Consider the following 27,691-nt stretch of genomic DNA (forward strand, 5'->3'; position numbering starts at 1 on the left):
CAAATTTCTGTGCTAAGCATGTATAATTTCCTGCACGGATAATCAGCATCAATCTCAAGGGTAAAGGCAATACAGTCTTCGCAAAGTATCATCTCAAAGGAGAGCTTACCTTGGGAAAAAATAAAATTATTTAAGTTCATGACAACAGGACACAAAGTACTTACACACCCTATAAGAAAATGTCATTACCTCCAATATGCCTACTGTTTATATTATTTTTTCAAGATAACTATTAAATATTTTTTCAGCTTTAACTTTATCTAAATAATAAGATATAGAGGTTAACTCAGTGTATTATATTGCCAAAGTTCAATATTTCCCAATATCTAAAATTCTTCCTATTATAAACGTGTGTCCGCTGATTCCAACTTTAAATTTAATCATACAGAATAACTAAGTGGAACTTACCATTTTTACTTCTACGCTAAACACAAGTCTTCTCTGTGAACCTTTCCTTCTCTGAGTGCACTGCATCCTTTGCATTTCCCATTCCTGCTCTGTGAATCTTATCTATTTGTCCTTTCATTTGCATCCTGTCTCGAATGCCTCCCTGCCCACCACTCATTCCTGTAGCAAAGATAGCATAGGTACTCCCTGTTATCTGTACAGGTGATTGCCATAATATTTATAATTCTATACTCTTTCACTAAGTGTTAGTTTTAGTGATAGAACATAAGCAAATTGAGGGTGGTCACAGTGTTGTAGATCTTGGTAAGCTCACACCTAGCACATGGTAACTGGCACATAGTAGGCGCTTGGGTATTTTTTTGAGTAATTGAATCAGTGTTATGCTCACTGCTACCCCAGGAAGCACCAAACTTACAAAATTGGCCGAGTAGACCCTCCTATTTAACAAACAAATGAATTGGTAGCTATATGCAGCTAAAAACAGAACTTTTAGGAGAGTTCAAAGAATTTCTTAATATTAGAAACTATCAGGAAATTCTTGTTAATCTTGTTAGTTGTGATGATTATGGTTAGGTAGAAAATGCCCTTATTGTTAGAAATACGTATTGAAGTATTTACAGTGAAATACCACGATGCATATGACATTTACTTTAAAATACTTCAACAACAAAATAGATGAAGCAATATGGCAAAATAATTGTTAAATTTAGTTATATGTATATGCTAGTATATTTCAACAGTTGAAATGTAATCGGTAAGTTGATGAGAATGGATAATCACCTAGAAATTAACGTGATCAATATTAATCAATAACAAGTGACACAACTCTAATATGAGAATATGACATGCTTGGGGTAGTACAGTATGGCACAATATAAAAGTAACTTAAGGGGCACCTGGGTGGCTTAGTTGATTGAGCGTGCTGACAGCTCAGAGCCTGGGGTCTGCTTCAGATTCTATGTCTCCCTCTCTCTCTGCCCCTCCCTGACTCACACTCTGTCTCTCAAAAGCAAATAAATATTAAAAAATATTTTTTAGGGGTGCGTGGGTGGCTTAGTTGGTTAAGCGTCCGACTTTCACTTAGGTGGCTCTGTGCTGACTGCCAGCTCAGAGCCTGGAGCCTGTTTCAGTCTGTGACTCCCTCTCTCTCTGACCCTCCCCTGCTCACGCTGTCTCTCTCTCTGTCTCCTAGAAATAAATAAACATTTAAAAATATATATTTTTTAAATTTGTTAAAAAGATTCTCTCTCTCTCTCTTTCTCCTTCTGCCCCTCCCCCGCTGACGCTCACCCTCTAAATAAAGAAATAAGTAAGTAAAAGTAACTGAAAATGTTTCACCCCAGGAGAACCAAATGACAGCATTGTAAAGTACTTACGGATGCAGGAAAAGAATCTCCTATTTAGAGATAAATATTTATATTTATGAAAATAAATTTCAAATACTACATGAGCCAAAAATGTGATCCATTATTTATTTCCATTTAGGGAAAATAAATTTTTCTTTACATATCTTCTTGAATTTTTCTTGCTATACATGAAAACCAATGCATTCACTGACATAAATTAATATAAATAAATTAATCTTAATACTACAAAATAATAAGATTTAGGATTTGGCTATGAACACCTTCCTTTAGAAATATAGACTCTTATATTAATGCTGTAATATACTTTTAAAGACATTAAGTCAATGAAGACACCTTTCACCCTTTCACAGGGTCTTTCTCCAAAAGAAAGAAACGGATTGTCCTTAAACAAAATTATAGCCAAAAGAATTATTTACTCATTCTGTGTCCCCCCTCAGCATATTTTTCCTTTAAAAAATTTTGTCAGCGCATTCAGACTCATCATAATGGAATAAGAAAACATGCCAATGCCTTATAGTCAAGAGTTATTTTACAATATGGTTCGTCTCTCTTTGGCAAATTTGCTCAGAAGAGACTTCAGGTTTCTTGTTTTTAATATCCAGTCTGATTTTAGGTGTTTTGTTTTCAATATCCAATCACTGTTTTTAGTATTTAATTTTCTTTGTAAACAAAAATAACATTACACATCTAGTGAAAAAAATCACTTATTTCCTTCACGTTCACGTTCTAAGCATGAACAAACCTCTACACTTTCCTACACTTTAAGCAAAGTAATCCCTCTCAATCTTGTAAGTTGTTCTATTTTCAAGAGGCTTAGGAGTGTCCCAGGACAGATTCGCTTCTTGCTCCGTTGATTTTCCTACGCACCTCAGACAGTGATAACATGAAAAATGAAGAACACTATTGCATTTATTGTGTCCACTCCTCCACAAGGTTCTAAGAAACTAGAAATATTCTGCACACTTGTGTGTACTTTCTTCTGAACTCTTCTTCGGCTAAGGCAGCTAGCCAATGGTTACTAGCATCATAAGCAAAACTGTCAATGTTATACATTTGTATCCTGAAAGTTAAAAAAGAAAACTAAAATCAAAATAAGTTTATTGACCGATGATACACATTAATCTTTTGGTTATTATGTGACAAATGATGAAAATTAATCCGTTAGTGTAGCATGCAAAACAAATGCAAAATTAGTAAGTTATCCAACCTCAGCCAGCGTAGACTTTAGTGTTTAGTAGCCATCGCAACACCAACTAAAATAGGATACCTGAGTTTTTTAGTTCCTTGAAATTAAGCAGTCAAGTTAGACTCAATGAAGATACTTTCAGAATAAAAGTCAATGAAAACCCCTGATTACTACATGTGCAATAGAGGAAAGTTTCATCAAAGGACACCTAGAAAAAGACACCCAGAATGTTTCACAGATACGTTTATATTATTTTTGTGTCTTAATTTTGTATAATATAAAAGAGATATAAGATCTATAAATATGAATTATAAAAGGTGCCATAAGATGAATTTTAGTATTTCCTACACACCGGAAATTCTAAAAGCCACCAACCAAAAAGGAGAAACAAATACAATATAAGCCAATCATTTCACAATGCAAATAGTCATAACAAAGACATTCCTAACTGTAAGCCCTAACAAATCCACCTTTTATTTTTTCCAAATACTTGCAGTATCGCTAGCATCCAACCATTACAATAAGCTGAGTGCAAAACCCAAGACGAGATGATGAGCTGGCAATGGAGGACATGTCATGCTAATGAGAGATGCAATACATTAAACAGTCACTCAAGAAAACCAATTCAGACAAGATAATAGAGGTTTAAGCCTCTATTATCCTTGAACAGTCACAGGCAAATCCTGCCCGGGATGTACTGATGGACATTTTGCAAGATGTGACTTTATAAAACCATATACCTTTTAAAATTTACCAGAAGGTCTCACTTCTGAGGTATCACCAATCACGGTGAAATTACGAAAGACACTGCATGTTTTTCTGTTTTCATGTATGTAATAAGAGCTGAACAGCAGAGAAGGAAAACACTCATTGAACAATATAATTGTAATTTCAACCGAAAAGCAAGATCAGCATTTCCTTACAATCAGGGCCCTCTAAAACTTATCATGCAAGCTCGACATTTCTAAAAGTAAGAAAGCAAATCCTTTGATAGGCAAATACAAAGGATCACCAAGTGAAGGTACATTATCACCTTCATACTCACTAACTCTTTTCCCTGTCCCTATTAAGATCCAATTTTTAATTAAATCAGTATGAGATCAGGAGTATAACCAGGAATGTAGGAACTTAGCTCTTCAACAGCTTATACTTGGAAAAACAAGGCCAAGGGAGTGTTTTTTTTAAGGGCACTTGAAAAGAGCAAATTCTTCCTCAGGGGTTTGCACGAATTTCTCTGATTCAGAAATAGGGGGATTTGGTTTACTGTAAAACCCCAGTGAAATTCAAAACAGATATTCTCTCCTATGTCTCAGCACTTTTCATCCTACTGAAACCATCATGGCCAATTATTTAACTAAAGTATGTAAAGAAGCTGAAGCAGCTCAGAGAGTGCCCAAGAAACTTCACATTCCCTTCCACCCCTCTCACCTACCAGGCGCTGGCTGTGGAAGGTAAACTGATAATGCTCTAATTCAAGGGAAGAGTTGGAACGAGGGCAAGGACGTCCGTAAGGTGGGTGGTCTACTTTTTTTTCCCATGGTAGTTTTGCTCAAAGGTCTTAGAATTCTATATGTTTTTGGTGGACTCTAAACCACATTCTTAAAAACCTGCTGAAAAATCTGAATTTATCTTTTACTACACTTGCTATTATAGCCATAAAAACTATTTTAAAAACCCACAAAGCCCAGGACCCAGTGGTCAGATAATTTTACTAAAAGACTGAACCGTTTAGTGATTTAAAGAACATTTACACAATTTTGCTTAGAATAGGCTTAAATCCTATTGTTAATTTAAGGAGAAAGGCAAGAGTCACAGAGGGTAAAAAGTTAGATAGCTCACATCAACCCCCAAATTAAAACAGGCCATTTAGTAACAGCATTAAAATACAGTCGTTTTGAGGAGCCGGGGTGGCTCAGTTGGTTAAGCATTCGACTCTTGATTTTGGCTCAGGTCATGGTCTCACAGTTCATGGGATTGAGCCCTGCATCCAGGTCTGCACCGACAGCTCAGAGCCTCCTTGGGATTCTCTCTCTCCCTGTCTCTCTCTGCCCCTTCCCCACTTGCACTCTCTCTCAAAAAAGAAAAAAAAAAAAAAAAATATATATATATATATATATACGTGTGTGTGTGTGTGTGTGTGTGTGTGTGTGTGTGTATGTGGTTGTTTTGAATTAATAAAAAAAGGCATCAGGGCAGTTTAGAAATAATTCAAGTTTATATGAATTCTACAGTAAGTTTTCTCAACAGTGAAATCTATAAAACAGAGGAGGGTCAATTTAAATAATCCTCTGTCTACAGGAAATGTCAGAGCCAACCAAGACATACTTAAAATACACACATTTAGTGCAGGTCAGATGTTTCAAATAATACTGACCTTTTTTTTCTAGGTGTTGCTGTTTTACCATCTGAGGGCTTTTGACATGCCAAGCAATATTCTACCTTCTTCTTTATGGTGGGCAACTCATTTGATCCTTACTACAATCCCCTGAGCTAGGTGCTATGCTTCTCCCACTTCGCAGATAAGAAAATGGAGGCATTAGAGAGATGAAGTTGCCCATTGTCACACAGCATATAAAGTGCAGAGCCAGGTCGACTCAAATCAAGCAGTCAGGCTCTAGAGCCTGCCCTCTTAACCACTGGGCTGTTTTTAGCTACCTTGGCCTGTTTTAATAAACACAACTGAGAAAAAGGCTAAGCACAGACAATTTAACAGTATGTTAGAGTCTGACTCTTCCTGAGTTTTTGCTTCTGTGTAACACACAGATCCTATCATAAATTGTACTGCGGAGGGACACAAAGTGATTGATTAATAGATGGAAAAGTGAGAATTTAGCTTTCAAATCATTTGCCTTTGAAATGTTAATGTCCTTGAATTTCCAGGAAAAAAAAAAAAAAAAAAAAACAGACAGAAAGTCTGTTGGCCCAGGGTAAGAATTACAGAGAAAAGCAATAAAGAGAGGTCAGAGAATACAATTAAGCAAAGAACGTTACCTTCTGATAGAGTGTCAAGTTTTACCGGAAAGAAGCTAAGAACAATTATTTTTAAATCATCAGAATTTCTGCTCACCCCGATTTTCCATAGTGCCAGATAATTTTGCCTAGAATTAGGGTACCAATTACAGTACCAGCAACAAGTCCTTGAGAAGGAAAAAATTTGGTAACATAGTTAATAGGAACGTGAACAATTATATTTACAGTGCAGTTAGCTTCACAATGACAAACACGTTGGATATGAGGCAAGTTCAAGAAAAATAGGAGACCTGAATTACAGTTTGTGTACGGCTTTCTATGCCACAAGTTTGACAGTAAAAATTGCATGATATTTACCCTGCTTTCTGTCAAAGGAAAATGAAATAAAATGTGGAAAGTATCACCATGCTCAAGTAAAATTCGTTTAACAGGCTGGAGGATAACGAAGTGTTTCAACCCAACCCTATTCAAGTTTCAGTGCTTTGATCACTGATCTTTCAAATATGACGACTGCCTTAATTAAGTTCAGCACTAGAAAGTATCTTGAAGTTCAGTCTCATTTTGCAGATAAGTAATTTGACTCTCAGAAAGATGAGACTTACATACGTGGTTAATGGGAAAGCCACTTACTTAATTCATAGTAAAGACAGGAGATGTAGGGCATTTTTCCATCACAGGAAAGGTAAAATCACCTGTGCATGGAGGGTAAAGCATATTTACTTTGCTTACATATCCCAATATGCCCTTCAGTGTTTAGTCTTTTGTAGATCAAATTTCAGTTAGTAAAGTTAATATTTACTTTTAAGATTAAGATGCACTATTTGAGTTGAATGATAGAAAAACAATTGGTCAAATAAGTTGGTCAACAATAATTTTTATAGTTTTATTTTTACACGTAATTTTTCTTTTCTAAACTGACCCAATTGCCCTTTATCTGTACCATTGTTGGGTCTCCCTTCTCCTCCCTACTTCACCCTCTAGTGTTCTTGAAATCTATTATTTTGATCTGCATTGCATAGGGAATTACAGATAACAAAAGGAAAGCAACTGAGGTCAATGTGGCCAAAATCACAAATTGGGTCCAAATCAGCAAACTACAGGTGTCACACAATCACACTGTCATATGGCTACGTGATTTAACAAAACAGCTACTTCCACCACAGGTAAGTTTTTATAGTATTTTATCCAACCAATTTCTTTAACTGATCCCCTACCACCATATCATTAGCTTGGAAAGACTGTATTCATAAAATATATCATGGTTCCTCAAAAATTTGAGGTTTCTTTTCCCTTCCCCATTCCCCATTAACCTCCACCATTTTCAACTGTTGTAAAACCATCCCATTTTCAATTTGAATGATAAACGAAGACAGAAAAGTTTAAAGTGATCCAGAGTATCTGGATGGCTAAACTAAAATCTTATTCTTAGAACACTGATCAACCCATGTAATTCTAGAAGAATGTGTGTGGAGACTGATGTTTTTGCAGGGAACTAGAACAAAATACAGAAATAGTAGAAACAGGATTCTACATAAATGATTCTTTAGTAAATTAATAAGAGTATTACCTCCCAAGTTGTAAACAAAGAACACTTTAAGGTATAAAGGCAATAGTTATGATCTCAAAATTCATTTGGTATCTACAGAAAACCAATCCAAAGGTGAGTCAGTGTTAAAGACTTACGACTTGGAATAAAAGAGGCAATGGGATTATGATTATAATACTAATGTTCCTAACCAATAATTGAAGAGTTTTTAGGTAGGAAAATTATATGATTTTACAAAATGGGTTTCTGCCAAGTAAAAGGAGTGCTTTAGCAATGTTCCTCATTGTCTAGAATGATACTCAGAGTTTAAAACACTGCAAAGCAGTTGGCCACCTCATATTTCATTACTCCAATAACTAGCACTGTACTTGGCAAAGAGTAGGAAGTGTTTAGTAAATATTTATTAAATTACAATTAATCTTTTTACATATGAGAAAACTGAGACCAAAAGAGGGGAAGGTGAACAGTTTATTACTGGAGAAAAATGTATTTCTAACCCTAGGCTCAGGTCATGATTTTAATTGTTCTCAATTAAATTTATTCTCGATAAAAATACCCAAGATTATTCAAGCACAATTTACACTAGATGGAATACCCCCTCCATTCCTGAAGAACCCACGTCAGATTCCACCCACAAGATATGATGTTAATTTGGTGATGCTTTTTTTGAAGGAACGTGAATTTGTCTCACTTCAAAAGATCTCACTTATATTGTCAATAAAATGGAAATGTAGTCCAGATGCTATGATAACCTTAAAAAGTTGTGAATGGGTTGTTCTTCCTTCTAATCATATTTAAGAAAACAGAATAAAGGAACTGAGGTCTGTGGACAAGTAAAGTCACAACGGAAAGGGATTTTTATAGAAGGAAAAAGAATGTGCTTGATTAAACCTTAAATTCTCAGATTTAGAAATCAGACTTCAACACTGCTTCCTCAGCAACATCCACAGGACCCTGTTAGGGTTTTGTTACTGTCAATGGCTTTTCTGTGTCTCTGTATTTTTTAAGTGGGAGAAATTTACACATTTCTCTTTCCAGCCGAAGCAGATCAACGAAAAATTATATGATTATGTTATCTGACTTCTCAACTTTGAATAACTTGTACATAATTGAAGTAATTTTATAATGGGATTTAAGCTCATAATACATATAGACAGGTAATAACACATACCAAACACCTTGTATCATATCATATCTTATGCATTTCAAATTACTACTGATGATTCAAGACTCTTAGAAGTCCACTTCCATCTGGGCTAGTCTGTAACATATGTTGTATGCAGGTGGATGTATAAAGCATAAATTAATAAGCATGTGATATTAAAGGATACAGGAAAAGCATTTTAGATATTTCACTGAGTTTTCTCTAATTTTTTCTTAAATATTCCTTCAACAGACCTGTTAAACGCCATGAGAGATTTACGAATTTCACAATATAAGATCTCAGGAACGATGCGGGAAAAAAGGAAAGAATCAAGGCAACATTGTCAAATTTGAGTTGTGTTGATTTTTGTAAAAAAGAAGAATCTGTCCATCCTTTTGAGTGCCTAGTGCTGGAGAAACAAATCATCTGCCTCTATTTAAGCACCTAAGAGATGTGTGACCTCGGGCAAGTTACAAATCTTGCAAAAACAGTTCTTTCAGCTGAAAAATGGTACATAGAGACATCGTAAGATGTTCTGAGAAGTAAATATAATAATTTATATAAGAATCTTACTACAGGACTTGCCACACAGCAAACACGCAAATATGACTTTAGTAAAAAACAATTCTTATTCTTTGGTGTGGCTAGAGGGAATTGCTAAAATGCTCAGAACACCATCTTAAGAAAACAACAGTGGCTGCATTCTAGGACTTCCTTAAGCTAACATTTATTCAACGTTGAACACTGTGCTAGGACTTTTCATATCTATTATCTTATTAAGCTTCGAAGACCTTAAGTAGGGATAGCATGAAAGGAGAAAACTGGGACTCAAATTAAGTTCGGTAACTTGGGTTGAATAATTACTAGATTAAACAAAACAAAACAAGATTCAAACCAAGTTCTGATTGACTCCAAAGCAGAAGCCTGTCGTCTTCTATACAATGTTGGCAAAAGGAACAAAACCAGAAACAAGGGCAAAAATGAAGTACAATTATGAAGAGCATGTATTCTCAGTGGGGTGTAGTATCATTCAAGGAGGATGAAAAAAAATCTTACTTTCTTATGTATAAAGTAAAGCTAGAAATACACTATACAGATTTACATTATATTTGTGGCAGTAAAATGTCATAGGGAGATGATTAGGGGGGAAAATGTCTAAAAAGTTCCTCGAGGGAGAGAGGGCAATAATGAAATTAAAAAACAATTTCTGAGGAACACTAATACGAAGTCAGCAGAACAGCTTTGAACTTCACAGTAAGGTCTTCACTTACGTGATAGGGAAGTTCGAGTATCATCTGTATCACTCGCTAACACTGCAGTGTAATCAATAAAAGCAATTTACTTGTGGGGTGCCTGGGTGGTTCAGTTGGTTGAGTTTCCAACTTTGGCTCAGGTCATGATCTTGCGGTTTGCGAGTTCAAGCCCCTCATCGGACTCTATGCTAATAGCTCAGAGCCTGGAGCCTGCTTCAGATTCTGTGTCTCCCTTTCTCTCTGCCCCTCCCTTGCTCGCACTCTGTCTCTCTCTCTCTCTCTCTCTCTCTCAAAAATAAACATTAAAAAAATGATAAAAATTTTAAAAAAAGCAATTTACTTGTAAGTAGAGTTTATCTTTAAAGTGCCACTTAAAAGTGCATGGCAGAAGGAATTGAGTGAGTATTGTAAGAGCACTGTATGGGGACAGATGGTGGCTACTCGTGCATGAGCAAGCGTAATGTATACACTTGTGGGATCGCTGTGTTGTACACCTGGATCTGATGGAATGTGCGTGTCAACTACATTCAAATAAAAGCAACTAACAAATATAAATAAAAAATAGAATGAGAAAAGTGGCCTGATTCACAGACTACATTGAAGAAATAAAGATAATATTTAGGTTTATATTTTACGAGGATAGGCTCGCAAAGAAAACTATTGCTGTAAGTCTTATTTAAGAAGAGAAGAGCTCCCCTTTATTTTTGAGCACACGTTAGAATTAAAACTACCCCTGAGAGAGAGCTTCTGGAAAATCACACAGTCCATAGTTCAAGAATTTCAGAGAAAATAAGCACCTCAGACCTTCATCCAATGCTACTGAGCAGCTGACAAAAAAACCCATCCATTAGACTCATCATTCTTCATGTTAAATCATGAAATCATGAGATTTTCATTTAGAATACATTTATTTCTATTTAAAATATCAAACAGACAAAGTGAATTCCAGCTGTCCAAATCTCTCAAGATAAATGCTTTAGCTAAGGAGAGGTTCATTCAAAATATAAAAGAACTATAAATAATAATAAACACCTGCTTTCAATTTTAGCCCCTTGTCTCACTCATGCATATATAGATAGGAGACTTTGGCTTTTAAGGACATAGTTTTAAAATATTCACTTTCCTTGTAAGAGTATATTTTCTATTATACTCTTATACTTATACTAAGTATTATGCCAATTTAGCTGTATTGCTTTTGAACAAACATTTCATTTACCATCTTCTTTAGGAGTTATTAATATTCTTGTTAAAAGGTATAGCATCAAATCATATAATTTATGAACAACAAAAAAGGACTGGAACAAAGGCTAGAAGAAATTGCCACACAGGTAGGTCCTTAGGGCTACAGCAACAGAATATTTTTTAAAGCTCTCTTTGCTTTAAATCACTGACAGGGAAGGGAAAAGGAAGTGGATATAACCAAAGGTAGCAGTCTGGTTTCTCTGGAATATGACAGAAGTCTAGAAACAGTCAAGGAGTAGTTTATGATTACTTGTAAAATACTAGAGGTTTAAAAACTGCATGGGTACCTGCCTCTTCCTTGTTATTCTTTGGCCCCAAGCCTGACTATACATTGAGACAATAGGCATTCAATAATACTTTCTTGACTGGCCACATGATTTGAAGTTGACCTAACACTACCTTGGAACAAGAACATGGTTGGGAATCCTTAGGAACATACCGAGTGCCTAACGGTGTCCACCAAACGTGTCGATAAAATGCTTTTACCTGTTTTCTCTTTGATACCTTTAAACACCGCATTTTAATAGTATTCCTAAGACACTTAAAAGACAAGATTCTCTTCCAGGAATGTGGATTGTACATCCCACATTTATGACAATTTCTTTTAACCGCCGAAGAACCAAACTTACCAACTGCAATGATGTTAGCATCTGAAGAAGAAGAAGAAGAAAAAAAACAGAATTACAAAAAAATTTAAGTCACGGATTTCCTAGCAATTTTATAGATCAACAAAATGTACTTCAAAGTTCAAAAGGAACTCAGATTTTCATAATTAAAAGAAATAATTATAAACAAAATATGAAAGTTATGTATTAACTTAATCAAGCAACATATACACCAGTGCATATCTATTCAGCAGAGTCAAAGCTGTATATATGAAACATGACTAAGAACACTGTAACAAATGCCATATAGTTTGGTTATAGGACTTGACAACAGGAAACGAGTTTGAAAGCTTAAATGGTAGACTGTGATGCAATCCTATGAGGTGTAGAAATACACACACAACATAAGAGTTAAAACTAGATAGAATGCTTACACACCAGCCTCAGGGCAATAATTGTCTTGAAGGAGAGAAACAGAGGTAGTGACGTAGAATAGCGTCTGTAATGTTTAAATTCTTAAAAATACCCAGCTAATGGCAAAAAAAAATGCTTCAAGATAACAACTGTCAAATGTATGAAATCGTTACAACAATATGGTCACAATGTGTAAAGCTATCTTTAAAAAAACACAATTATTTGATACCATTGAGGAATGACCAAAAGCAAGCAGGAATGGTATAAGATTCTGTGTACTTGCATCATTTGGCTTTTTACCTAATGGAATCCAGAAATATACAAAGGAAATTTCAATAATGGTATCTGTAAAGTTTTAAGCTCTTAAAAATTATCTGGGTGATGGCAAAATAGACTTCATCATAGCGGTTATAAAATCTGGACAAAATATGGAAAAACAGTAATATCAGTGACTTGGAGGCACCGTGGGGGCACAGGAAGACAGCCAGAAACTGGTCAAAAACAAAAGAGAGAGAGCTGCCTGGAATGAGGTTTGCATATTTGCAATGAGGGAAATCCCTGGGCCATGTGGTATATAGAGGGCAGAATACCAGGGGCCTACTGGCTGGATAAGTCAGTGGATGAAGTCAGGATAGACAGAACATCTGGAAAGTGAGGGGGTAAATCTGAGGGGCTTCTAAGATTTTATTTCTTGACATTTGTGGTAGTTACACAAATATTTGCTTTAGAAAAGTTATTGAGCCATACATGGATATTTTATGCAGTGTGTGTGTGTGTGTGTGTGTGTGTGTGTGTGTGTTGACTTCAATCATAAATTTAAAACAATTAAAATAATTCTCCTGGCTCATAATTCTATTGAGATTTTCCAAGGAACTGAAAACAAAAATAGGTATCTCTCATAGGGAACGAGAACAAAAATTTGGGCTATACATTACACAAGTTATGAGACAAAAGGCCATCCTGGTGGCCTGAAGCAGTAACTAGTAAAAAGGGTTTCACTGGTTCACTCAACAGGTATTTCTGAAGTCTACAGCGTATTTTATTCCACGTTTATAAAAGCTGTCATTTAAAGAGTCTTGTGTTAATATAAACTATTCCCAAGAATTCTGTGTTTTCACTTACTTAGAAGACACTGTTGAGATTCATTATCAACTTAGCAATTCTAGGGAATCTGGAGACCCATAAGAAATGGATATCTATCAATAAACCAGACCCAGAAATCAGCCTTAAGGATGGTACATATTTGGTTCTCAGAAGGGTCTTGAAGAAGTCAATGACTCCCTAAAGCTAATATAGAAAACAGAATTTCTTCACCAACCTTCATTTAGCATTGTTTTTATGAAGCCACATATTTTTCTATGTTATTGTAAAATGTTTCTTTTTCAACAATTTGCCCTAGCATCCTCCATGTCTGCCTCTGAAGAAAGTCAAGAGCATTAGCATGAACAACTCTTTCTACCATAGCACATGAGATCCATACTCAGGAAAACCCAAACAGTGTCAACTAACCTGAAGAAGCAGTTCCTCTTTCTTTTTGTGGGCTTGTTGCGTGAACGTGCGTGGTTGTCCTGGGAGCAACAGCTGAACTCTGTTTTGCTGTAATATGAGCAGAGGTCAATCTTTTTGTTGCATGGAAACCCTTAGTCACTGGGGCATGTACAGTAGTAAACTTTTGTATTGCTGGAACATTCTTTGAAGTTCTTGCTGTGGTGGATCTATGGGTTGCTGGTATGGCCTGTGTAGCAGATGCATTTGCCATGATGGGGTTCTGGGCTGCTGGTGGGGTCTCTGTAGATAGAGCACTTGATATGGGGAATTTTTTGGCTGTGGCTGAATCATTTGCTGTGGTGAGTTTCTGAGGAGTTGATTGGGACTTTGTAGTTGAAGAGTTTACTTTGGTGGGGTTCTGAGGAGTTGGCAGGACTTCTGTACCTGGAACATTTACAGTGGTAAGTTTCTGAGGAATTGGGAGAGTTTTAGTAGCTGAAGAACTTACTGTGTCGGGTTTCTGAGGAGTTGATGGGGACTTTGTAGCTGCAACATTGCCTATGTTGGGTTTTTGAGTAGTTGGTAGGATTTCTGTAGCTGAAGAATTAATTGTGTCAGGTTTCTGAGGAATTGATGGGATCTTTGTAGCTGAAATATTTATTGTGTTGGGTTTCTGGGGAGTTGGTAGGGCTTCTGTAGCTGAAGAATTAATTGTGTCAGGTTTCTGAGGAATTGATGGGACCTTTGTAGCTGAAATATTTATTGTGTTGGGTTTCTGAGGAGTTGGTAGGATTTCTGTAGCTGAAGAATTAATTGTGTCAGGTTTCTGAGGAATTGATGGGACCTTTGTAGCTGAAATATTTATTGTGTTGGGTTTCTGAGGAGTTGGTAGGGCTTCTGTAGCTGAAGAACTTACTGTGTCGGGTTTCTGAGGAGTTGATGGGGCCTTTGTAGCTGAAACATTGACTCTCTTGGGTTTTTGAGTAGTTGGTAGGATTTCTGTAGCTGAAGAATTAATTGTGTCAGGTTTCTGAGGAATTGATGGGATCTTTGTAGCTGAAATATTTATTGTGTTGGGTTTCTGAGTAGTTGATAGGGTTTCTGTAGCTGAAGAATTTATTGTGTCAAGTTTCTGAGGAGTTGAGGGAGATTTTGTAGCTAAAACATTTGGTGTGTTGTATTTCTGAGGAGTTGAAAGGACTTCTGCAGCTGAGACATTTACTGTGTTGGATTTCTGAGGAGTTGACGGGGCCTTTGTAGCTGGAGCATTTATGGTGGTGGGTTTCTGAGGAGCTGATGGGACTTTGGTACCTGGAACATTTATGGTGGTGAGTTTATGAGGAGTTGATGCAGCTTCAGTACCTGGAACATTCACTATGGTGGGTTTATGAGGAGTTGATGGGACTTTTGTACCTGGAACATTTGCCATTGTGGGTTTCTGAACTCTTGATATGTCCTTAGAAATCTGGGAATTTTCTGCAGAAGAAACTTATTAAAAAATATTAGCTAAATAATGCTGTGAAGTTAAGACTGAGGAAACTACTTTTTGCTCTGTGACTTCTCCCTTTCTCTCTAACAAACACCTAAATTTGACTTTTAGGAAACCAAGTCTTATTGTGAATTTCCCAAAGATCTGAAATGCCCCCTTATTTTTGCTCTGATATAAATGATACCAATTTATATATGCACCAAAGTAGTACTGAGGTTTGTAAACTGCTTTCTGTGTAACGAAAGGAAGCCAAAGTCAAAGTTGGTAATAATCTCTGTCTGTGACACACCCCAAATTAAGATGTTTTCTCTCACTAAATGTCTTCCTTTGCTTATGCCAAAACCAAAGAACAACACTGGACAGAGAGATAATGGCAACACAGTTCCTTTTCCCAATGCTTTCTGGCATGTTAGTGACCTTGGGAACTTGTTTTATTTTACTTCTTTTTTAAAGTAATAAAGTCAATCTGGATAAAATTACTCTATTTTCTCTCGTGCTGGCTATCAATTTTACATATATTCAATTTAGTTCCTCCTTAGATTTCAGGTCAGGTAACCAATATCTGAAGTGCAACTTCCATTATGATCTTATGAGAATCGCAAATCTAAACACGTAGTACAGGGGCGCCTGGGTGGCTCAGTAAGTTAAACGTCTGACTTCAGCTCAGGTCATGATCTAACTATCCATGGGTTGAGCCCCGCATCCAACTGTGTGCTGACAGCTCAGAGCCTGGAGCCTGCTTCAGGTTCTGTGTCTCCCTCTCTCTCTGCTCATGCTCTGTCTCTCTCTCTCTGTCTCTCTCTTTCTCTCTCTCACACACAAATAAGTAAACATTAAAAAATAATTAAAAATGAATAAAAGCTTTGCCCGTCTCTCTCTTTCCTGGCAGTGGTCTTTTATGTGAGTTGCCACGGATCTCCAGCTCAAGTGTACCTCAGAATGGCTGCCTTCACTCTCCACCCCCAATAGTTCTAGTACATGCAGTCCTGCCTGTTCCCACGACTTGAAACTTACACCTTTAAAACTAAGACCTTAAAAGGGGTGCCTAGGTGGCTCAATCATTAAGTGGCCAACTCTTGAATTTCATCTCATGTCATGATCGCATGGTTCATGAGTTGGAGCCCCACATCGGGCTCTGTGCTTACAGTGTGGAACCTGCTGGGGATTCTCTTTCCTCCTCTCTCTCTCTGCCCCTCCCCTGCTCTCTTTCTCTCTCTGTCTCTCTCAAAAAATTAATATTAATAAATAAATTTTTAAAATGTGACTTAAGAAATTGATCCAGATATTGCAGTTATTGTAATGAAAACATTAGACTACCATGCCTACTTGGGCACTACCCTAGAGCTGTAAGCTCTAAATAACTGATGATTCAATAAAATGGGAAAATAAAGATGAAGTACATCAAATCAGCAGATTAAGAAAAAGAAGCACATATGAAATCTCATCCATCATTAAATTAATTCAAATAATAAAATGAAATGTTCCCCGCTTATATGATCACATCTCCACATCCCAATAACCAGTATCATTAACTGTGCAGGGAAGCAGCACAATGATGAGATATCCCTGGGAGAGTAAATCGCTAGAGTTTCTTCGGAAACAGTGTTGGTACCGTCTATCAAAACTTTAAATGCATATGACCTTGTTCCAGTAATTGCACTGCAAGGACTTTACTGTACAAAATGTACTTGCACACACATGCAATTCCAGGTGTACAGTATTCCATGTAGCATCTTTGGTCATAATAATTCAAAAAGCAAACTAGGATCAAAAACTGAATTCCCCTCAACAGGTTAAATGATACATCCATACAACAAGCTATGATTGAAGAAATAAATATATGTGTGTGTGTGTTTATTTACTAGAAACAAACGCAAAGCTTTGTGAACGGTGCTCACTTCTGAGAGTTTACGTCTCATTTTATACGAGTCTGCATGGTTTTAATATTACTGCACTGTTTATGTACACCCTTCATAACAAAAACCTACTTTTCATGAACACTGTTATTTAGAAATTCATGCCAAGGCAATTCCGAGTATAATTATAAAAGTAGCATTTGCTTGAGTTATACTGGCATTCAAACACCACATTGCCCAAACAAACACCACCTCCTGGGGCCACTATCTAGATCCCTCAGTTTAATCTAAGTTTCCCTCCTAACTGAATAAAATAAACCACCCTATACACCCATTGTATTAATATTAACTCATTGAAAGGAATACGGTAAGAAAGACCAAAGCTAATTCACTAAAAGCATGAGACATTATGATATGTGTGTGCACAGGCGTGTGTTTTTGTATATGCCATGTGTGTGTGTCTGTATGTATTTATACATTACCACATGTTCTCCATATCAGTGCTTCTTCCTTTCTGGGAAGACATCGACCCTTCTGAGAATCTTAGGAAAAACTGTGCCCCCAGAAAAATGGACAACATTTTTACATTCATTTCTCAGGGAGTTCATGGAATCTCTGTAGCCCACATAGAGCCTTCAGGGTAAAAATAAGACAAGAACATAACTATGAAGGCTGATTACCTTTGCATTCAGGGGGCGGGCCGCTCCATTCTCCTCGGTCATTTTTAACAGTACAGTAAATAGAGTGCTCTCCGGTCAGGGTAAAGCCTTCATTACATTGATAGGTTACAGACTGTTGATTTACGTAGGTTTTCTGTGGATTTTGAATGCTTCCATTCCTAATTCCTTGTGGTTCTGGACAAGAAATTTCTTTAAAAAATGCCGACATATTTTAAGTTAATAAAACTGCTAAGGTATTTTTACACAAGATTAAATTCTGTTAAATTACGTTATTTAAAAAAAAAATAAAAAATCTACCATTTTTTAAATGTAGCATTATCAGCAAGGGATGCTTGTGAATACCTATTAAGTAATGAATAATATATTGGGGCTTTGGATGCAAATACTGCAAAACATGAATGCTAACTTTGACACCAATTTATAGAAGAAAGATTTAGGACTGGGGTGCCTGGTTGGCTTAGTCATTTAAGTGATTGACTCCTGATCTTCGCTCAGGTCATGATCTCGTGGTCCTTAGGATCTGGCCTTGGGTTAGGCTCTGCTCTGATAGCATGGAGCCTGCTCAGGATTCTCTTCCTCTCTCCTCTCTGTCTCTCTCTCTGCCTCAACCCCTACTCGCTCGCTCTCTCTGTCTCTCAAAATAAATTTAAAAAAGAAATAAATTAGAACATATACGTAAAGCAAAAATTACAATAAAGTCTGCACATATTACATGTCCAATTGTGCTAGAAAAACTAATACTGCCAGAGTTCAGTAGTGAAAGCAGGGCTGAGATTTTAAGGAGAAAATGGAACTTGAATTTAATACTGAGATGTGCCCTTCTGCAAAGACAGCAGAGAAGTGGCCAGCGCTCTTCATTCCAGAGGAAATGATGCTAAATGAAAGGAGCTTAGAAGTCAAGTGGCAGGGCGCCTGGATGGCTCAGTTCATTAAGCATCCGACTTAAGTTCAGGTCATGATCTCAAGGTCCGTGAGTTCGAGCCCCGCGTCGGGCTCTGTGCTGACCGCTGATTTGTGTATCCTTCTCTCTTTGCCCTTCCCTCACTCATATTCTGTTGCCTTGAAAAAGTAATAATCCTTTGAAAAAATTTTAATAGAAAAATTTTTAAATGAAGTCTATTGGCATACTTGGGAAAGAGGAATAGATCATTCTGACAGAGCAAAATACCTTAAATATCAGGAGTACATTTTAGCTTTTAGGATAATTTTTTTAAGCATGTATTGACTCACAGCCTTTTACTTCAAGTAAATTTATTGAGTAGAATATGTCTAACAAATACAAGCAGAATCTCTCTGTTATACTCTAAAAGGAGGCTCTTCCTAGAAGTTGCCCTCATTAATGAAAATAATACAATAGTTTCACATTCTCTAGAGCCATGACATTGGGTTTTGGTTTTTTCGTTTGATTTTTTTTTTTTTTTTTTTTTTTTGCCTTGAAGCAGGAAAGCAATGTGATCACCTGTATACATCAAATTATGTTACATCAAGCGGCCTTAAGTAACCAGAGAATACTAGAAAATTTATAAATTACTTTTAGGCCATTGATTAAAGCAAGGAGCAAGGGCAAGTTAATCTGCCTGACACTGAGCTTGGGTGTGTCACATGTCACATGGGTGATGACACATGTCACCATCAGTACAGTGCACATATTTTCTGAGCCCCTAACGTGTACCAGTCATTGTTCTAGAAACAGAATTGCAAAACAAAATAAGATATGAAGTCCTACGTCTTAAAACAGAGTGACAAAAAAAAGATTTTAATTTAATTTTTAATTAAACACAGAAGGTTCTAATTTTAACACAAGATAGTCAGGCTTATCGTAGAAGTGCGTTCCGTGGTGTGGAAAGAGAAAAAGGACAGTTAATCAGCTGGAAGGTCAGGGGAAACTTCTAGAAGGACTGTCAGAGCAAACTCTTAATAAGAAAGAAAAAAAGAAAGAAAGAAAGAAAGGAAAAGAAAAGCCCAGCAAATGGAGGGGCCAAAGGACATTCCAGGCTGAGGCTGTCGCAGAAGGAAAGCTGTAGGGCAGCGAGTGTGGGTAAAGCATGAAGTATGAGGGCAAGAAGTAGGCAGACCATGGCTAGCCTTGTATGCTTTACTAAGGAGTCTGGATTTTGTAAACGATGAAAAGACATGGATCAGCTTTAAGAAGGAAGAGATGAGACACATTTGTGCTTCAGAGGCATCACTCTGGGTAGAGTATGGATGAAATATTATAAGAATAGAGGACGGGGCCGTTGCACTCAATGTCACCTTTGAGCTCAGGCAAGTGGGACTCCTGCCCTAGCTTGCACACTTTATTTTTTTTAAGTTTTATTTATTTTGAGATAGATGGGGTGGGGAGGGGCAGAGAGAGAGGGAGAGAGAGAATCCTAGGCAGGCCCTGCACCGACAGCACAGATGCAGGGCTCAAGCTCACAAACCGTGAGATCATGACCTGAGCCGAAGCCGGATGCTGAACGAAGTGAGCCACCCTGACGCCCCTAGCTCCCATACATGAAACCAGCATGCCGTGGCTCTGCTCTGACTGTGCCTCGCCCTATCACGTGGGACATCTGCAGGCCCCAGAAGATAAGCTCACTGAGAGCTCCTCCTCCACTCCCACTGTAAACCATGCTTTAGCAACTGGCCCAGAATTCCCTGTTTTAGCACTCCCTGCAAGGCCTGAAAGGGTCCCTTCCACTGGTCCGTATTCTTCTTCTTCTTCTTTTTTAATATGTAACACTTCACAAATTTGTGTGTCCTCCTTGAGCAAGGGCCATGCCAACCTTCTCCATATCGTCCCAATTTTAGCGTATGTGCTGTGGGAGCAATCACAGGGTCCCGACTGCGGAGGATGGTCCATACTGCTGATGTGTACATCTGTAGCCCAAAGTGCAGTGGAGGGGGGAAAAAAGGTCACAGGGTACGTGACTTGGGTGTGTGGGCCGAGTTGTCCACTGACACGCGTCAGAGACTTCTCACAGTGACAGAAGGGGATACCTATTTGAGAAAGGTTGGGTCTTAGGTCATGAACCTCCATTTACATTTGCTCTGGGCCCTTGAAAATGTTAGGAGTGGCCCTTACTGCAAGAGCCCATATGAAGGATGATCAACTGTATGTAAGTCATACAGATGGAGGGTTAAACACAGGCTTGGAAGTATATTAAGGAGATAAAGCAACACAGTTTCGTGATTAGAAGTGGGAGGTGAAGATATTGGGATGGGTCTGGGATGGCAGATATTATATAGCAGGGATTGATTCCAGGCTCGCAGGGGATAGCAGTTCATTAAAGGTACTTCTGAAAAAGAAAACATTGGGAGAAAGGTAGGAAAACAGATCCTTCTGACACTGAGGCTTCATTCAGAAAGGACCAAGCACTACTCATGTTTGCTGTATAACCAAAGACAAATCTTGAACATATCCCTTTGCTTTCTTTCCCGAATCTACACACAGACATTAAAGCACTGTTGTGTGTCAAGAGGCCACAGCTGTGTACTTGAGGTGAGACAGCTCACTGTTTTAGAATGTATACTTTCCACTTCATCCTGTGGCATTATCAAAACAGAAAAATTAAGTTGTGTGGAAAATCAAAGCTGGAGCTAAAAGAACTGGGCATTGTAGGGATCGTTGAAGACACAGGTTGTTTAGGAAGAAGGGCTCCTTTTTGAAGGACACAGTTGTCAATGGTTGCTGAGTTGAGAAATGGATAACAGAATCAAAGAGGAAAGTAGGAAGCTCAGGCAAAGAGGAAAATGGAGTTCAAGTTACCAGACAGGGAGTAGGACCGTGGCCCAGCCACGGCTAGGCGTGAAGAGAAAGTGTGTTTGCAGTGTAGAGGCTCTTTTGTGCTGGATTATGTGCTTGGTGTCCACAGGTCTGTGAAGTTCCTGACGGGACTTGCTTGGGAAGATAATGGCCTCAGAATGGGAGACTGCTTGTCCAGTCTCCTGGACAAGTTGTCTGTGTCAGGAAAAAATACAGTCTAGTTCCTCTTTGCTGTTCAAACTTACTTAAGTATCATTTACAACACCCCTTGCTGGATGGTGGAAATGGGAAAGATTTTTAGTTACACTAAAAATGTCAAAGGGATAACCACAAGAAAAAGATGTAGCAGTCATATGAGGGTGGAGTGAGCACAAGGTGGTATGCCGGGTAAGGGTGTGGGTGTGGCCGACTTTCTCCTGTAAGCTCTTGGTTGGCAAGGCTTCGTTTTATTTGTCTTCATATCAACTGATCCCACACATTCCCTACCACAGTGTGCCAATCCATATATGCCTGACAAATTACACTAATTCTACTCCAGTTTCCTGTTCCCAATAACACCAAGAACTTGAACTTAGCAATGATGTTAGCAAAGATGGGAGAAATAAAGCCTACATTTTTAAAGTTTGTTAAAAAATGTTTATTTACTTTTGAAAGAGAGGGAGAGAGAGAGGGAGACAGAGACAGAGAAAGGCAGAGAGAGAGGCAGAGAGAGAATCCTAAGCAGGCTCTGCAATGTCAGCACGCAGTCCGATGCGGGGCTCGATCTCATGAACTGTGAGATCATGACCTGAGCTGAAGTCAAGAGCTGGACACTCAACCAACTGCATTCACCCAGGTACCCCTAAAGTCTACATTTTTAAATGCTGCATTTTCCTTAAGAAGAAAAAAGAAATATGTTGGATATATTTTACCCCTCTCAATTTTCAGGAGACTTATGTATCTGGTGGACATAAATTTGACTTGATATATGTATTTATGATATTATTTCTATGCCCTATCTCCTCTTTAGAAGATAAGATTCTCAAGGGAAGAAATAATATTTTTTTCTATATTGTATAACCTTATTTCCCTAATGATGAAAAATAAATCACACTTTGAAACATTTACTCATAATTAGCTCAGCTCAGAATCCCAAAAGAGGCAGCGAGGCAGCACTTGTTTTAGAAAAATAATGGATTTGAAGTCCAGAAGTCTGGATTAAATGTCTTCTCTTGCCACTTTTTTGGGAAGTAGGGTGAGATCATATAGACTCTCTGATCAAAAGTACTTTAATCTATCAAATTAAAAATTGTGGGGGAAGAAAAACTGTATCCATTTTGCTTGATGTTTAGAAGGAAAGGCAGGATGATGAACGACTGAGCACAATACACATCTCAGTTTGTTGGCTTTTGTGTGTGTGTATGTTTGTTTTGGAGTTTGTTGGGTTTTTGATCCTTTACCTCCATAACTAATAGAGTAAGAAACATTACTAATGAAGTAGCTAAGACATTCTTACATTGGAAAGTGAGGGTACTATAAATACACACTGTGGATAATTCTTAATGGGAGAAAGTAATGTAGGGGCACATGGGTGGCTCAGTCAGTTAAGCATCCAACTCTTGGTTTCGGCTCAGGTCTTGATCTCCTGGTTTTGTTGCATTCTAGCTCCTCATGGGGCTCTGTGCTAACCACGTGGAGCTGCTTGGAATTCACTCTCTCCCGCTCTCTCTCTGCCTGCCCCACCCCCACCACTTGTGCTGTCTTTGTCTCTCTCAAAAATAAATAAGTAAACTTAAAAAAAATAAGAGAGAAAGCAATTTACCATTGATTATTCAGCCTTACTACCAGAGCATTGAGGTTTTTTTCAGTCTTACCTTCACATTTTGGCAATGGATTAGACCACTCCATAGTCCCGTTTGGCGAAAGGTAACAGAAACTAGAATCTGCACCTACTAACCTATACCTAAAACAGTGAAGGGAGAAAAACGTTAGGTCTCATCCACACGTGACTGACTTCCCTTAAATTCTCCAGAATATCATCTTAAAATATTTACTATACCAGTAGATGGAGACAAGACAATAGATGATTAAAGTTTCTTTAAAGGAAAAGAAAAAAATTACTTTTAAAAAGGTGATATCCAAAGAGTAAGAAGATATAAGACATGCAAAACATTTTTTATTTGGGTGGGGTCCCTGTGAGGAAAACATGAAAGTGTTTTGAAACACTTTACAGCGATACAGGTGCTTGGCTATTTTATATTTCTGAGTTCTAAAAGATCAATACAGGATTCATAGAACAACAGAACATATTTTAAGGGTTCAAAGCACTCTGCAGATTTGATATGAATCATACTAATGATCCAAACATGTCTGTTTCCTACAGGAGACAAGTGATACTGGTATTTTTATTTTATAAAGAGCAGGGACACACACATATGGAGTAAAATATCATAATTCAATGTGCAGATATTTAATGAAAAAATGAACATAAAGTTTCCAGCAGGGTCTGAGACTCTGATGATACTCAGTGAGTGAGTTCCTTTTCCACACATATGGGACTTAGAAAACACCTCAGGTCAGAATGATATTTTCACATCAGGAATAAGTGTCTTTGACACATAATACTTTCTAACAGGTCATCTGCATATAGAAGAAAATATGGTAAGTTTAGGTAAATTAAGGATTGGTTTCACTTGAACCATAAAGGATTTAATTTCTGCAAGTGCCAACACATTTTAAGTTTCTTCCTTCACTAATCACATTTAAAATTTTATAGTGAATCATATATGTACTGAAATCTAGCAATTGAGGGAATCTGATGTTATGAGAAATTGTCCTTTCTTGCCCCATTTTATTACATGTAGCTGAGATGTGCTCATGATAAAAGATCTCTGAGCAGAGGACTTGTTTTATGGAGACTAGCTTGTAAACCCTGGCCACAAATCTAAACACTTGCATCTTCAATCCTAATTTATTTCACATTTATTAAATATAGAGTATAAATACACAGTATGCCAAAACTTACCCCGTGTTACATGAGAAGAAAATAGATGCACCATATAATATGTCAGTTGTTATACTGACATGACCATATTCTATGTTTCCAGGAGTAGCACAGGATTTTTCTAGAAGAGAGCACAAATTTATTTTTTTCATTATATTATCAGGCACATCTATGCAAATTCATTGTCACCTCTTATCCTTAGACTTTTAATATCCTGCTTTCCTTTGGTAAGTTTCAAATAACAGAATATATTTAGAATATACGCTTATTACATCTGAGGTAGCCTTAAACTAATGAAAAGTGAAATCTATGACTTAATTAATATTCCTATCTCACAAGTATTTAGTTACCCTAGTTTCAAATAAAATGAGTGGTTCTTTTCAGAAATTTTAAATCATGACATGCACACATAGACTTCCAGCATGAAGGAAGGAATACTATTTTCCAAAATACCATGTGATTGAGAATACTCTGTAAAATTATACTCACTTTTACAAAACTCTTCTGATTTGGACCATGTAAAATTCTGAAGGCAAGTTAGTTTCCCTGAGAGAGTATGGTCCCTTCTGTAGCCCTGACGACACTCGTATTCCACAGTGAAACCTTCTGGGAAATAATTCTGTATGCTAAAAGACTTCTTGAGCAATGCAAAACGTAGTATGGGTGGAACATCACAGCTACCTGAAAGTATTAACAAAGTCAACAACATAAGTAGCATCACTTTGTTTTATAATCTATGTTTAATTATCCAGAATTATTTGATCCTTTACATCACTTCTTTTTCGTACTTCTTTGTACATATTTGGTATTTACCATATTAATGACTATGACACAGCATATCTAGCATATTCACACATATATTTTAATTTCCTAATTATTAGAGGCCTATGAAGTAAATTTGGTATGTAGATATCACTGTGCCCACAATTCAGGAAATAGAACCCATTTAAGTTGCTGGCACAGTTCTGGCACTGACGCTTACTTGCCCTGTGGAGGACAGGGATGAGATGAGAACCAGTATTTCCAGACCCTTGGGCCAATGTCCTGGGCAGCAACAATAATAGTGACAATAATAGATAGTATTTACTGACTACTTCTAAAGTTTTAAACATAGAACTCATTTCATCCTAACAACCCAGGAGGCCAAAGATCAGATGAGCCAACAGTGTACATCAAAGTGTTAACTGTAAATGTCTGTCTGGGCAATTGTGAATTTGGAGAAGTACGGGATCGTGGAAGGGACATTGATTTCTAATCCAAAGACTCAAGTTTGGACGCTGGCTCTTGTGCATAAGAACTGTTGATCTCAAGAAGTTATTTAACTTCTGGGGGATTGTTTCGCCACTGTAAAATGGGAGTCAGAGTTCCTACTTGACTCAAGAGGTTGTCTGGAGGAGTCCGTGGAGTATTATATGTAGAAGAGTTATAAACTCTAAAACTGGATACATGCTTAAAGTCTCACATCACATTCTTCAACACATTGCCTTCTGAAATCATGGATACATTAAAAACAAAAAGTGAAAGTTGATTTCATACCTGGTTTCAAAAAATACTTGTGGCAGTTTCTGTATTTATGTACCTTCTATTACTGCAGGTTGTCCAAAGGTAGGAACCAAGCCTTATCTTTATCTTTACTTGTATATGTCAAAGCTAATGCAGGACTATGCCTCTAACGATAGATTTGGAGGCAAAAATAAAGAACTTTTAAAAACACTACCACAGAGTTGTATTTGCTAAGTCCTACCTTGCAAAATGAAATTTAAGAAAACAGACCTATGTTATGTGTCTCAGGGTGGTTCCCAAACATATATCATTGACTTCCTAAATTGCACCTATTGTTTATTTTCTCTATTATTTCAGGAGGTACAGCGTTAGGGGAAAACAACAGCAACAGAAACAAAAACCAAACAAACCAAACAACAACAGAAAACCCAAACCTGTTAATGAAGGATCAGGACCTATTCTGGGAAGTAATGTCAGGCAATTAGCCACAGGGTAAAGTGCCAGGTATGCCTTAGGGCTTAATAATGCTTGAAAACTATCAATTACCAGTCACTCTGAAGAGGAATAAAATTAAACTAACAAGGTACATTCCATTCCCATAACTCATATATATAGATAAAAATTAAGAACTTACGGTTACAAAATTCTGCCATCTCTGACCATTGATTGTTACTGAGACAGACCACTGAGTCTGTCTTGCCAGGAACTTTTACAAAGCCTTTGTTACATTTGTATGTTACTGTGCTTCCTTCAGGAAAATTCTTAACACCATTACTCAAAATTGGGTGGGCATTAGGTACATCTGGGGGCAAGCTGCAGTCACCTAGAGAGGGGAAAAAAAAAGCACCAAAGGAAATAATAGTTTTCAATTCACAGCAACATCCCTTTTCCAAGAGGAGTAAGGGAACCAGCAATGGCTTTTGAAGCACATGTAACATTTCCATCCAGCGCTGAACTGACATACCAGGAACTTGCTAGGCTGCCTGTCTGGTCAATTAATTCAGTGCTAAAATAAGGAATCAACGCCCTCCCTTCATTATTTTGTTTTTAAAGTGGCTTAGAACACGTGTAGATACAGTTGCTAAGCGCACAATAAAGACAGACGCCCCCTCGGAGCGTTACTACTGTAAGAGAAGACGTGCTAAGCTGTGCACACAACTATTTAAGAGGGGAGAGTGGTCGACTCTTTGGCCTCCCATCCTTAAAGAGATGTTGGGGGGCTGAACACTGACTCTTTGAGCCCTGCCCTTTGGGGTCCCCGCCTTTGGCCGCTCCGCAAACTCAGCCCGCGCTTCCTCGACAGTCCGCGCCTCAATCCTAAAACCATAGGAGCTGGGGTCCGCCACAGCAATACCCCAAAACTGCAGGTTGGCAGCGGAGATCTCTCCCTGTCCCCAAGAGGTCGTGCTCGTCGGAGCTCTGAGCCTCCAGGGTAGAGGATTACAGGAACAATTACCCTTGCCCACATTCCTCACCTCCCCCGGGTTCCCGATTTCCCGGTCTTCGCGGAGACGGATCCCGCCCCTCCCACCCAGACCAAGGGTTCACCCAGGGCGGGGGCTGCCCCCCCCCCGGTCCCCGCTCACCCTGCGCGGCGGGTGGGCACAGCAGCAGCAGCAGCAGCAACCGCACGGTCAGCCCGCCAAGGAGGCGCAGCGCTACGGGGACGCTCCGCCGCGCGGGCCCCATGGCGCGCGCGGGCACAGGGACCCGGAGTGAGTCGAAGCCGTTCCAGCAAAGAGCGGTAAGTAGCTGCTGCGACCGACGGTTCCGCCCTGCGGGTTAAATTAGCGCCTGGGCGGGGCTGGG

General features: G+C 38.1%; 1 protein-coding gene and 1 non-coding gene across 13 annotated transcripts; both read right to left on the reverse strand.

Moving 5' to 3' along the window:
- Positions 1 to 1,866: 1,866 nt before the first annotated feature.
- CD55 (CD55 molecule (Cromer blood group)) lies at positions 1,867 to 27,691 on the reverse strand. Of its 12 annotated transcripts, none has more exons than XM_039230065.1 (11): positions 27,469 to 27,690; positions 26,517 to 26,705; positions 24,869 to 25,060; positions 24,401 to 24,500; positions 23,250 to 23,338; positions 17,649 to 17,837; positions 15,037 to 15,111; positions 13,645 to 13,731; positions 11,746 to 11,766; positions 6,029 to 6,098; positions 1,867 to 2,835 (listed from the first exon to the last, which is right to left on the reverse strand). In XM_039230065.1, the coding sequence occupies exons 1-11, from the start codon at positions 27,569 to 27,571 to the stop codon at positions 2,712 to 2,714; spliced, it is 1,239 nt and encodes a 412-aa protein (XP_039085996.1). In that variant the 5' UTR covers positions 27,572 to 27,690; the 3' UTR covers positions 1,867 to 2,711. The 12 variants fall into 12 exon arrangements, with proteins under 12 accessions (XP_039085996.1, XP_039085991.1, XP_039085994.1 ...); XM_039230060.1 differs by having other exon boundaries at positions 13,645 to 14,212; positions 14,417 to 15,111; XM_039230063.1 differs by having other exon boundaries at positions 13,645 to 14,067; positions 27,469 to 27,688.
- LOC120230547 lies at positions 20,359 to 20,465 on the reverse strand. Its single transcript, XR_005528073.1, has one exon. It is a non-coding gene; the product is annotated as a U6 spliceosomal RNA (small nuclear RNA).

Source organism: Hyaena hyaena, unplaced genomic scaffold (assembly GCF_003009895.1).
Source record: "Hyaena hyaena isolate Hyena2069 unplaced genomic scaffold, ASM300989v1 scaffold_43, whole genome shotgun sequence".
Taxonomy (NCBI): Eukaryota; Metazoa; Chordata; class Mammalia; order Carnivora; family Hyaenidae; genus Hyaena; species Hyaena hyaena.